The sequence below is a fragment of the Schistosoma haematobium genome, chromosome 4 (genome assembly GCF_000699445.3).
Source record: "Schistosoma haematobium chromosome 4, whole genome shotgun sequence".
Lineage (NCBI taxonomy): Eukaryota > Metazoa > Platyhelminthes > Trematoda > Strigeidida > Schistosomatidae > Schistosoma > Schistosoma haematobium.
Window position 1 is genome coordinate 30,325,080 of NC_067199.1, and position 14,172 is coordinate 30,339,251.

General features: G+C 30.6%; 1 protein-coding gene across 1 annotated transcript; it reads left to right on the forward strand.

Moving 5' to 3' along the window:
- Positions 1-1,106: 1,106 nt before the first annotated feature.
- On the forward strand, positions 1,107-6,888 carry MICU3 (Calcium uptake protein 3, mitochondrial). Its single transcript, XM_051216180.1, has 9 exons — positions 1,107-1,291; positions 1,331-1,463; positions 1,503-1,774; positions 1,816-1,881; positions 1,919-2,013; positions 2,047-2,224; positions 2,262-2,370; positions 3,342-3,499; positions 5,391-6,888. The coding sequence occupies exons 3-9, from the start codon at positions 1,724-1,726 to the stop codon at positions 5,466-5,468; spliced, it is 735 nt and encodes a 244-aa protein (XP_051066744.1). The 5' UTR covers positions 1,107-1,291; positions 1,331-1,463; positions 1,503-1,723; the 3' UTR covers positions 5,469-6,888.
- The last annotated feature ends 7,284 nt before the right edge of the window (positions 6,889-14,172 follow it).

Here is a 14,172-nt window from a genome sequence, read left to right on the forward strand (position 1 = left end):
TCAAAGGGGTCCGTTTCTGGTACATTATCTATCAGGTCTCCGACTTCTGCTGCCACTTCTGTGGTTAATACTCCAACGACGTAGGCATATTTTGTCGCTTGCGAGCGTATAACTCTCGCCAAAAATAGTACCTCAATTTGTGCAAACCAGATTCTGGGATTATTAACACCGTACGTTGGTAATCTTAACTCTGAAATAGCGTTGATCGAGCTTAAATCATTATCTTCTGGTTGTGAAGAGTTTAGCGGGTTGGTCGGTGGACTATCTATATCAATGAGTTTGCCCGGAGAGTTCATAGCGGGAAAAATAAAAATGGTGTCGTGTCAAGTAATAATAATAAGAAAATATATGCAGATATATATTGTAAATGTCTATAACAAGTTCGAGGCTCACCAAATAATTGTGGCTGACCAGACGATATATAAACGCAAAACGTATCAACAAAGTTAATAAAGATCAATAGAAATGTTAATATATATAAGTTGATTATTACAAATACAATAGAAAGTTGGGACTCTACTTAAGTTCACCAAACTGATGCGTGTTCGGCTTTGGTCTGGTACTAAGAAACCACAATTATAAATGCTTGGTAATTCCAACCTGGTTGACGAACTCTCCAGTGATATAATCCAACGTAGGATGTGACATATTCCAATTACAGTCTATAAATGTAGATAGTATTTGATTAAGAATTCAGTTAACTCAATCACAAACGAAGATAGAACCAGGAATGTGTGAGAAGTAGTGTATTTGTTAGCCAGCAAGAGTATGTCACGCTATGTGGTTGCACAACGGTAAAGTGTGTTCAAGGTCATTGCCTAAAACAACAGGTACAGTCGTTTAATGATAAATATACACACAGTGAAAGGTTGACGAAATAAATACAAATAATAATAAAAACTATTTACAAAATAGGCTTGTCAGGTCTATTACCATAATGCTTATTATACAGTCTACGGCCTATGAATGTGAGGACACACCTAAAAAACATGCAAAAAGCTCTGACAATCCACAATGTTACATGTAAATTCAGTATTAGCAAATATTAGATTTACGGACGTTTTAATTAAGTAAACGGAATAGGTGGATATTTTGTTGTTGGGAGCAATTACGAAGTTTTTCGGTACTTCTGCGCATGTTGTGGCATTGCTATTGCCGTAAGATCGGTGAGCTTGTAGGTACCGTCATTAGGACGAAGGTGGGAAGTGTAATAATAGCGACTGCATGTGGGTCTGTTTTGTCTGGGGTATTTTACTTTACTGTCAATGGTTATGAACATGTAAAAATGAAGGTTTGAGGAAACTACTGTTAGATAAAGCTTTTTCATTAGAATCAAAAGGCTGATATTAGACATCTGTCGCTTGAAGAAAAGTTCCGCACCTTCGCCTCTTTGCGATTTAACAGCGTTTTGTTGATGACCCCTTCAGATTTTTTACGTTCTTTGGTTGATGATCAAAAGCAGGGTAAATCGTTGTTTAGCCTATACTATGAAGTCTAACCAGTCAAAATGATGATAAAAAATGATCCGCAATTCATCGAGAAAATAATGACCAGGGCATCTAAGAAGAAACATGGATCTCGTTTTTTTCGAAACCTTCAAAACGATGGGATAATAACATTTTCGGAATATTTGTTCCTGCTGCATATACTAACAAGTCTAAATACTTTTTGGTAACGTTAATGTTTTTCAGAATCTTCGTCGGGTTTCGAAATAGCATTCAAAATGCTTGATAGGGATCTAAGTGGATCTGTTGATGCTAGAGAATTCATGATCGTTAGTGATGATGTTCATATACGTACTTACCATGATTTCAGTTGAACCATATAATCGCAGAAAGTACCGATGATATACTTGATACCGATAGAGGGGCATGTGATCTCGTAAGTTAAGAGCTTGTTTGACGACCTGAAAATATAGTTGCTTCCGGCAGACCAAGCTTATAATACAACTCTTATGACTCACCTATTTGGTTATAATAAGAATCATAACCTGAGCTTTGAGGAATTTAAAAGGTAAAATTATAGAGTAAATTTTTGTTTCAATAGATTCATGCATAATGTTCAAACAGAAGCACTAGAGGTTGAATTTCAGGAGTTTTCTTCAGGCTCATCTGCAATTACACCAGTCGATTTCGCCCGTATTATTCTTCGTTATACCACAGTGTCTACTTCTGAGTATGATGCATTCATAAATCGACTTGAAAAGGCTGTTCCCTCTAACATAGTTCGTTCAGTTTGTTTTATTTAAAACTATATTTTAGGCAATCTCCTTCAATGAATTTCAGAAATTCTTCATGTTTCTAAACTGTTTGGATGATTTTGCACTGGCAGTAAAAATGTACACTATTGCAGGCCAGCCTATATCACTACGTATGTTTGCCACATTTTTGCTTTTTCTGCAAATAAGGTTTGAAAAATAACAAGTTGATGATTTTCTAGAAATTTAATGTTAGTTCAGTATAAAATTTTGTCTTTAGGTACCTTCAAGTGACTTATAATCTTTCAACAAAATATCTAACTACTGAGTAGTTCATTTAAATTGGACTAATGAGTCCGTACTATTATCTTAGAAATTTGATTTTTAGTAGTGAGCTTATTCATAATCTCAGGATATCTATTAGTTTGGTCATTATTTTTTCGTTGAGATGCAAATTAAAATATGGTATCATTCACGTGTTGGCATAAACGCAAATGACAGATATACCGAATTCACTGGTCTTATTAACAACTTTCGATCACGACTGCAGAGTTCAAGTTTTAAACACCTGCAACGTGTCGCTTAAAACAATTTTACAATCGGTTAGTTTTCCATGTTTTGGAACATGAGGTCAATGGGGCTAGCAGTCATACCATATCTGATCTCGACCTGTTTCGATTCATTTGATTGTCTCTTTTGGCATCTCTGTTGGTGCTGGTTATCTGTAACAAAATCCTCATTTTCAGTAAAAATCGAATGTATTTGAGAAGTTTACACCTTTTTGAAACCTTAACTTGGAACTCTCATTTTTACTGTCCTTCAACAGGCCTATCTCCGATGACTGGCGATAAACGAACGAATTTCAGTCAATATAAACTACGAACTCTCAAATAAGTCGACCCTTACATCATGGATGTAACTTCAGTTGGGCTTTCTTTTTAAATTTATCTAGATGTAACAAACGATGTATATGAGTAGTAGGATTAGAGCTGAATTATACTAGACCGCTTGCCTAACGCTTTAACTAGGCTAACTCAACTTTATTTGATGTTCATAACATCCAAAATTATAATAAGTTTTTCTTTAATTAATTTATTAATCTCTTAATTATTTTTATACACGTTTAGTTTTTAATCTTTTCTAGCTGAATTTAAGCGAGCTGTTAAAGCATGCATTGGTAATGAATTAAGCTCTGATGTTTTAACAGTCCTGTTTGCCCTATTTGATCGTGATGAAGACAATTGTCTTAGTTATAATGAATTCATTCACATCATGCGGGAGAGACATTCTGGAGGACTGTCGGTATGTCATTAGCTTTACATTTATCGCATAACCCATTAGCCTTCTTAAGGTATTTCCTTTAAGTTAACATAATATTAAAGTTTTCAAACGTTTCACGTTTTTAATTTGCTACTTGTCATTAGACAAAGAGGTATTACTCTGTTAATTTAGCGTTTCGTTTCTTTAAAGACAAAACTTTGTGGGTTTTATGTATTCGAAATTTACATTTTTTTCATGAGCAAGGTTAAATAAACACAGAAAATAATGTTGAAATCGTTTGCTGAAGTTTACTTGTTTTATAATATATTAAGTAAGCAATATATTCTTAAAAAAGGAAATAACGTGATTATTAAAGGCATGAAAAGCAACTACATTTTGTCGCGCAGTTATTATTATGTCACACGGTCGAAAACATTTAGACTTTCGTGTCATTACCATGGTTTGGGCCATGCGATTAAAGTAAAAACTTCATATATTAGTTATTAAAGCAGTTGAATTTATTACAAGAAATTAAGTTTGCATAAATTGAAAGTAACGTAAAAAGTAATTTATATTTTGTTGAATCAAATAAAATGTACACAAAGTAACAATGAAAACTGCGCGGCCCCCATCTATCCTGACAACCTGGGATTTATGTTTTGTCCTTGATATAGGCCATACTGTTGAATTTTTTAGCTGATAATCGGTTTAGAAAGGGAAATGGTTATAGTTTTTAAAAAAATAGTAGATGTTGAAATTAAGTAGTTTTCATATGGCATATGAAATCAGAATAATACTATATCCTTAACAAGTCACTGACGACATTCACTGAATTCGTGTGCGAAATTTAAGAAACTTGATGTGATAACCGTGGTTTCATAAACGAACAATATGTTCTGTTTCAATTTTAAACTAATGAATAAAATATTACATGCTTTAGCTTTACACTTTAATAGCTGGAAATGAAAAGAAACCGTTGTTTTACACTTTCTTATCCAACGGCCGCATATTTAAATAAAGATTTTTATGTAAGCTTAATGCCATCTAGGCCATATCGCACGCTAAGAAGGTACTAAGGAGCTTCCCTTGGCTTATTTTCTGATCAAAATTTTGTTTGATGGAATGGTTAATTAATTGAAGCAAGTATGTGAAGCATTTATTCTTTGATTACCCCTAAAGGGACATAACTGTATACATGTTCACAATTAAAGTGTTCTATTATATCTAGAACTGATTGATCTTATTTATCCAGAATTCTAGAAAACTCACCTTACAAGGTTTAATTATTGTGTTAACCCAAACATGATGTAAATGAGTACCTGAAATATTTCAGGTTATCAACAGAACATAGCTAGTTTCACTGATTATGCATAGATTAATAATAGATCTTCTACTGTCACGTACGCTATGCTAGATGGGCGTTACGCTTTTTTAGATTACACTTGATTCGCTTTATGGGACTGTTTTTCGACATCTTAGTTTGACAGTAGCAGTATGTGAAATGTTCTCTGGGAGATCTGGACAAAATATCGCAGCAAAACATTTGATCTGTTTTTACAAACTAACAGTACAAAAACATATCTGATTGGTTTTCGCGAAACAAGCAACTTTATTGTAAGAGTGCCTCAACACAAAATAAAACAATGTGGTTTCCTTCTGCGTAAAAGGTTCATCTCAGTGTAGAATAAATTGAGGCCATATTACGTAGTTTATGTAAGTTATAGTTAGTCAACCTGAACCTCATTTTTAAGAAGCATCATACTAATTGTGTAACACGCGCACGCTTTTTGAAGTCTGTGAATAATAAAAAATGTACCATTGAAAAGCCTTTAATATATGGAACATTAACTAGAAAGTCATTTTAGTAAGTTTGTTCACACAACTAGAAAATGAATAATTACAAATTTTCTTTTGTTTTTGTTACTTTATACAGAGTACTTCTAAACATAATCAGTACACAAGGATGTTTCGAAAGTGTCTAAAACGTGAACTCCAAAGTTCAGTGAATTGAGGACAAGAATAACAGTGTCATAATTCAAACTTTAAAATCAACTCTTACGCTTATATGAATTCAATATCATAACTCATTATTCCTCTCTTCGATATTGAAATAACAACAATGATCCAAAGGATCAGCTTTATTTTGTTCAACTGAATTATAAACATATTTATTTTTGAATGAATGTAATGGGTAAATGATCAAGTCTTTGAATAATGCATAGAATACGAAAGTCTTTCATGTGGATGTCTTGAATTGAACGTATAAACAAGTCAACAGACTGAACCAGTTTCATGCTAACATTTTACTCCTTGCTTACGTTTGTTTACATAATTTTTCGATGAAAAAATGTAGTTCCTCATGAAAATAACTACTTAGGATGTTTGGAACCGGGACTCAATTAGGCTATTTTATTCAATGTTAAACAATCTGAAACAAACGATCAAGGTATGATATTTGATGACTCTCTCTGGCTGATCTATTTAGTTTCCTCGGAAAATGAAATAGATAGTTACTAACCATTTCTGTTTTTGTTGTCTAAGTTTATTAGCCATAATTAGATAAATATTTTTTAGTTAAAAATCATTTTCATTGTGCATAAAATTTCTAAATCATACACGTATCATGATGTAATTCAATAGAGTTTTGTTCGATTTGTTTTTTCCCAACAACTCATGTGACAGACTTTATGAACTAGTTTTTTTCTTATTATTTGCATTAAACCATATAAATTTTTTTTAGTTTATTCCGGTCATTTATTTACTCTGAAGAATTGGCTTACATTAAGTCACGAAATGTCAGAAATACAATCCTTTTATTCATTGGAATGCAAGAGAAAATATATAATTATTATTAAAATATAATTGAACAACAGTGTATATAGATCCAATACCGTTATGTAAATCCTCTTGCTCAAATTATGACGAAAGAAATTTTATTTACTTTGTTTCATTTCTTGATACGATATATTTTTATTACACAAAAATATTCTCACTCCCTTTTTTATGTAATAAAAATATTTCATTTTGACGAATTTTATTAATTAATTTTGAAGCAGTAACATTCCCTTTTGTCCTCATGCTTAAAATATAACATCAAATAAAACTTTTAATCCATTAAGACAATGAAAGTTTCTAGTTGCCATCTATTTTTTAAACTAGTCTGTTAATATGATTTACAACACTATTTGAGAATAATCTCTAATGTACATAGCTGCACTTTTGTGTTCTTTTTGAAGAAGCAATTTTTAAAACGATTTTCAAAGTAACTTGTAATATTCCCCTCTCTCAAGCTTAGTCGTAATATCAGTTGATATAAACTACTAAAACATAGAAATAAGAACATAATAAAGGTAAAATGACATTTTATTTTGTTTCACTAGATAATTTGATGCATATATATATATATATATATATATATATATATATATATAATGGCATGTAAACCTAGTCAAAAGTGAGATAATAAATCACTGATAATAAGGCGTCATTGTCACGTCATTACAAATTGTCCGGGTATAAATATATAGTTCATAGAGTTTGGATTCAGTGGTCAGAGGGTATTGTTTTTGAATTGAGACTTAAGGATCTTAGGTTCCTTCAAAACCACACCTGAGCTCAGGGGGAGCTAAACAGAAGGATCAACTAATATATGGGTTTATTAATAGAATGTTCAGCTTGGTTTTGCTTTATATAACCTGAGGTTAGTGGGTTAGGAATGATATACTTCGAAGTATTTAATGCTTTAACAATAAAAACTAGTGAAAGGAATAAAATTATTCAAATAACTGGTGTATCTGTGTAAAGGCTTAAAATTCCGTCTCGATAATTGCATAAACAGTCAGCTGAGCTTATAATCTTTTACGTAAAGGGCAACTGAACATTAGAACTAATTAAAAAGAGACCAGAAAATAATTTAGTATTTTTCAGTTTTTTTATACTATCAGTGATTATTCTCATTCTTATTTCTTTGGTTTATTGTTTCACTCTCACAAATGTATAAAAGAGTAAGCTACCTAAAAAACAATTTAGCAAAATATGTAATAAGTTAATTGGTAATCTCATAAAACCATAAATCTGTAGCGGTTTATACTTCTATTTTATAACAAGAATGTCTTTCTCCTTCGGAAAAATAGTTAAGACAATATCAGTGAGTAAATTTCGAGGAAGAAAAACAAAACAAAACTTCTCATAATAAACAGAATTGTTGAAGTTCGTTTATCTACATTTAATTATACATTGAATTGATTAACTTGTATCTGATTTAAATTGCTTCATTTTAAATTCATCGGCTATGACTGAATATATAAGTTCCGAATAGTTTGTATATTTAAACGAATATTTATGAAAATTGATAGTTATTTAATTCAATCTATCCAATTTATTAGGTAAGACATAATATTTCTAAAAAAATATTCTTTAAAAGAAAGTAATTTATAACGTCAAATAGATATCCAGTTTAAAATACTTTTATAGACTAAAGCGTAATAATTATAAAAGTACTACATAGATAGCAAATTAAAATAAAGTTAGATCTACTATACTGTGTTAAAGATTGTTAAGAGTTTATGTGACGCTGTAAATAATAAGTACAGTTGATTATCGCAGAGATTTTCACATGATTGAAGTATATTTTTCCTATTGATTTACAACCTTTGATTTAATGTTCATGGGTAAGAAAAACGGATTCAAATATGAAAAAGAAGGTTGCATATGATAATGTAAATAGACATTCATTTTATCCCGTGTAGTTGTGATTCAGACTTTAAAAAGGGGGTTTTATGATGATGTTGATCAGTCTAAAATAAATTATCAATTTTTTTAACACATGAAGTTAACTTCGATATTTCGTTGTCACTTAAAAGATAAAAACTTATCAATACTTGTATTTATTGAAGTTATCTTAACTGTATAAAATTATTTACCAGAAAGGTTAACTGAGAATACCCAAAGATGGCAGAATGTAATTCAATGCTAGCTTACTTTTACGCTATTTAAGAACATAGGGAAATTACAAATATGGTCTACTTTGATCCAGCAGTTATGAAACCAAAAAATGACAGTCTATGGTGGTTCATACAGAAAAGAAAAAAGAAAATGAGTCTAAACAATATGAGAGGAAATACATCAAAAAACTAGTTGATTGATTTTAGGCGCTTTCTTAGCATATAACCGCCTCAGATGATACTATATTCACTGTCTTTAAATAATAAGACATTTACCAGCTATTCAATAAATATCAACTTGAAATAGCTGCTGAATTTTGCAAGAACAAAGCATCTACAATTAATATTGACTAAAACAATATCCTGTCGACCACGTATTTTAATAATTCAGAGCATGAGTCTTTTCTTTAAATCATTATTTATCTAAGGTCACTCAAACTTATCAGTATTATGCAACTTGCTAATCTCGTTAGGCATTTTGTCAAGAGGTAATCCACTAGTCGGAAAATTTTAATTATTGGGATTACAAGTCCAAATTTCGGATTAATTTGTTCCCAATTATTGGATGATTTCATAATCTCAGGTTTGTCCCGAAGATTTCTTTGAAAAACACAAGATAAACAATAGTGTGAAATTAAAATAATGAGATTTGAATTCGTTAAATAAAGTACTGTCATAAATAAAACAGTCTTAAACCACAGACACCCACAATATATCGTGTAAAATAACATCAAGTCAAAAGATGTTTCCAATTCTAATTTTCTTACAATAAGATTATAGTCATTATTTTAAGTACTGTGTAACATTTTAACTCAGTGATATTATGCTAATTCTCTCATAAACATAATCATTATTATAATCGAATTTCAAAAGAAAGACGGAAGTTAATTCTTCAATTTTTGGCTTGTTATTTGTACCTGCAAAATGTAACCTTGTTAAAAAAAATTGAAATTAATTAAAGAATCATCCTTTTCCGATGTGATTTTTATGTTAGCGAGAAGTTTTATTAATTCAGTGTCTAATCGAAATCTCACAGGGAACAAGCTCATGAAAGAAACATTTTTAAAATGGCACTACTACAACTCAGCTAATAAACTAGACAATTCTGAAAACTGGCGGAAAAGAATTCTGTGATCAATTTGAGTCATTATAATCGAAATTTTGATTTATTGTTGTTTTAGAATAGCAAGTATTCAGTACACAGATATTTAGTGAAAACCATATTTTAGCCATATTTTATCGCGAAATTTTTAGATTGTATTCAACTGGTATGTTAACGCTTCAGTTCATTAGGCTAAGAAATAAAACACCAGAATTATTTATCAGTGAGAAATTTTTTCAAAAGAACACTGAAGATTGAAAGTAATTTGCAAAAAATCCAGTAAAACATTTGAGATGCCTCGAAATAATTAAGATCTGATGTTTCAAAAAAATTTAAACAACCGTTAACAGAGCAGTGTTCTATGCAACTCTCAAGTCGGCATAGAATTTAATCTATGACATTCTTTAATTTCAGCATAAGTATCAAGTACATATGATATAAATATTGAGAATTCTATTATATATTGGATGCCAAAACATTATGTTATGTACCACAGTATTGATCCTATTACGTTCAAATAAATTTTCTACAAAATACCTCACCCAGTTTCTGATGCATTATATATATATATATATATATATATATATATATATTAAAATTTGACAGGATCTCTGTTTGCTACGCAGATAAAAGATAATAGAGAACAGTAAAAAAGGCTTTACTATTGATTTAATAATAAAATCTGTGAATAAACCTAAAATTTCAATACATATTTGACGGAATCGCATTCCTTTTTTTTCACAGTAACAATTTCACACAACCATCAATCACTACATTTTGTGACAAAATTAGATGGAGTTTACTTTGATTTATTTTTATTTAATAATGTCAAAGTTGAAGCTGTCTGTTCATTTTTGAATAAATATTATGTAATTTTGAATTATTGATTTTTAGTGCTGAACTTTAAAAAATAAACATTAGCTAATGGGTCTTAAATAGGATGGAAAGTTCATCCTGAATTCTGTTGCTAGCCTTATTTCATCTATTCTATACCAGCATATTTTAATATTAATTAAGATTATGTATTAGCATGAATTTAAGACAATTGACTATTCGAATTATAACGTTTAACTTCTAGGTTATTAGTGAAATAAAACTAGTAATATTGAAATATATCTAGTAAGTAATGTTAGCAACAATAAGTTTGTACTTCACTTGAAACCGTGAAAATAATAAACAGAATATATATATATATATATATATATATACATAACATAAAATGAGGGGACTGATAATCTAATTACAAATATGATCAAATATTTAGTCAAATATTATGTAATTTATGAAATGTTGTAAAATGAATTTGAAGTAATATGTGCTAATGAAATTCTTCACGCGTTTTTATGATCGATAAAATTAATGACACAAAGTTATATGAATAATGGTCATAATATATTTTATTGAATGAAATCATGAACCGATTGATGTTAGACCACCATTGAAAACCAGGAAGCACTGGACGGCCGTTTCATTCTATTGTGGGACTCCTCAGCAGTGCGCATCCACGACCCTGCTCGCGGGGTTCGAACCCAGGGCCTTCAGTCTCGCGCACGAACGTTAAACCTACTGGACCACTGAGCCAGAATCAAATGGTGTTAATGTCTAACCTCAACCAATCCACGAAGTGCTTCCAGGTTTCCAATGGTGGTCTAACATCAATCGGTTCATGATCTCAATAAAAAAAACTTAACAATCTCCACAACCCCTAAACTATATTATTTTAATAAGATAAATCTAGGCCGTAAAATATACAAGTGTAATGGTCATTTAATAATTGAATTTATGAATCGAATGAATCTAGACCACCATGAAAAGCATGAAAGCATTGGACGGCCGTTTCATTCTAGTATGAGACTCTTCAGTAGTATGCAGCTATGATCTTGTCCCATGAGATCCGAACCCGGGATCTATAAAGATTATTTTGTGATAAAGATGACCTTTTACTTATTAGACTTAAGGTTGACCAAGGTAAAAGAAACGACTGGATATCTTTATTATCACAAAGAGCCCCAGATTTGTAATCCAACTAACTACTGAAGGAATTTAAATCTGACAGATTTCGGCAGACAATTATTCACATGTAAAATTATCGAAAACGAAAGATGTATGCTAGCACTATGAAATTAAAGAAATTCGAATACGTGACTTTTATAAGTTTTTCTCATCACACTGTCGAGCTGTGGAATTTGTAAATAAAAATACGATTTTTTCCAGTCAATTTTTCTATCAGTGAATAATTCATTTCTCAATAAATAACGGGATTAATTCATTCATGGATTGATGAATAAAGAATAATGCTTAGAAACGTGCTTAGAATCTACCTCTATCTGCACTGTTGGATTGTATGTTATTTTGAACTACCAAACAATGGATTCGTTACTCAAGAGTAATGTATACAACAGAAATCGTTTGTTTATTATGATAGGCGGATATAATAAACGTTTTCTGAGGTTCTATTATGAAACTTGTCCGCATAGAATAAACTGTCCTTTGTTTCAATAAAATAAACCAAGCTACTTCATTATTTCTTCATTAATTTCTGAACAAAAAAATGCTATAAACAGTGAGAGTGTTGATAAGTTTAAGGCTCATCAAAATACTAGCGACAAAATGCGCACAATGGAACGAAACGGCCGTCCAGTGCTTCCAGGTTTCCAAAGGTGGTGGTCTAACATCAATCGGTTCATGATCTCAATCAAACACGATTTCAGTTTAATTTAATATTGTTTTTTAGTGTTTCGATTCCCGTTTCAAATGGTATGAGAGTATGTCTAAAAATGGAGAAGAATATAATTAGAAAATATACTCTTTTCATTATAATTTAGAAAAAAAGAGAAGAAAAATGTTTTTCAGTGTAAATTGCAGTTGAGAATAGTTTACAAATTATCCTCATATATTTGTAAACTTTATGAAGCCCACCTGCTTGAACCTCTGGACTACCTGTTTCTGCCCTCTAAATATTTCAACACGTTATTTGTTTTTGCTTGTCTTAACACATCATTATGTTTATTAATCACACAACATGGTAAGGTGCATATATGAAGAGTTTATAACCTTTCGCTGTACAAGTTGCAAAAAAGTCCAATCAGAAACATTGTAATTGCTGGCAATTTGCAACGAAAAAAATGTACATTATTCAAGTGTCAATTCTTAGACTACTAACATTTAGCTGGCGACCACTCAACATTTGTCGTCAGGTTCGACCAAGAAGTAAAAAACGGAAACTCGTTGAAATGCTTTATGCTCAGAATTCTATATTGTACCGTAAATATGTTACTGAATAAAGCTAATAATAATAACAAAATAGTGGTAGTAAGGCTTTGTTGAAAAAGTAGTTAAGTTAAAAATTTAATGTAAAGCAGTTATTCTAGGAAGTAGTCGACTAGGGATTTGGTTGTGAATCATTATTTAAATGGTTTATGAGATAGTGTGTGAAAAATGGGAGGGGGACTGATGGAACATTGTAATTGTTGAACATATTTAATTCAGGATTTATGGTGTTTTTTGATCGGTCTATGACATATTCTGTCATCTATTCCACCTTGAACATGCAAACGCATTTGCTAATTATATGTATGAAAAAGAAGTGACTTCATTAGAAATATAGTATCAATATCCGATGGAATGAAAGTGTATCTAATAAACCAATGAAAAAACGTGAGGTTAATTATGTATATGAGAAACTGACTAATTATATATAGATCATTTCACTTTTATAATAATTCACATAAATGGAACAGGAATTGATTGATGCTCAATTTTTCGAGATCAAATTTCGTTTCGTCAGATCGTCTTGAAAGTAACAAGTTCATTTCGATGTTTAAAATTTATTAACCTGTAAGGACGAAAACATACATCAAAGTTAATAGATCAGTTGACAATGTTTATTGCTTTCATGTTTTAAGTGTAAGATGTTTGTCGATAATCAGTATTACATTTCATGGTAGTTTCTTATTGCTCACTATAAGGATAGTGTTACACGTTTTGTAAGACTGAAACCGATTCAGTTAAGTAACTGAACTGAAAATATTACTGTCAATGTATTTTGCTAAAGGTATAATTTTCGCAAATTCATAGATTGAAAGTACCTTAAACGATTTCTATTGGTTTACAGAGTTAAATACTTTTTGTAGTCCAACTTGTATCGTTAACTCAAGGAAATTATTCTGTGATCTTATATGATATTTATTGAGATTATTACTATCTGTTTGTTGTAGAGTTGAAAAAGGCTCTTCAAAGCTTATCATCGAAATATTTTATAAGTTTATCAATAACTTACAATGAAAAGTATGAGAAATTACATATATTTTTTAAGTAAAAGTTTTATTGAGTAAATATTATATGCTTCTAGTAAGTTATTCAGGACACATTTGTTATCTGTTTGTTAGTTTTACTTCTCATGTGATGACCTTAATATTTATATCAACCATATTGTTATTGAGAATAAGACCTTGATGTTTAAAATAAATGAACATTTAATTATCAAAAAGACGTATGACTGGTAATATGAAAAACATATACTCTATTGAAATTTATCTGTTTCATGGCCAAGAATATGTAGGTATTTCATAATGAGATTATAACCGAAAACATTTTGCTATGAACTACATGTAACTAGTTTCTTACAAACTGTTCCTTTGGATCTTTTATCATGACTATAAATCATGAGA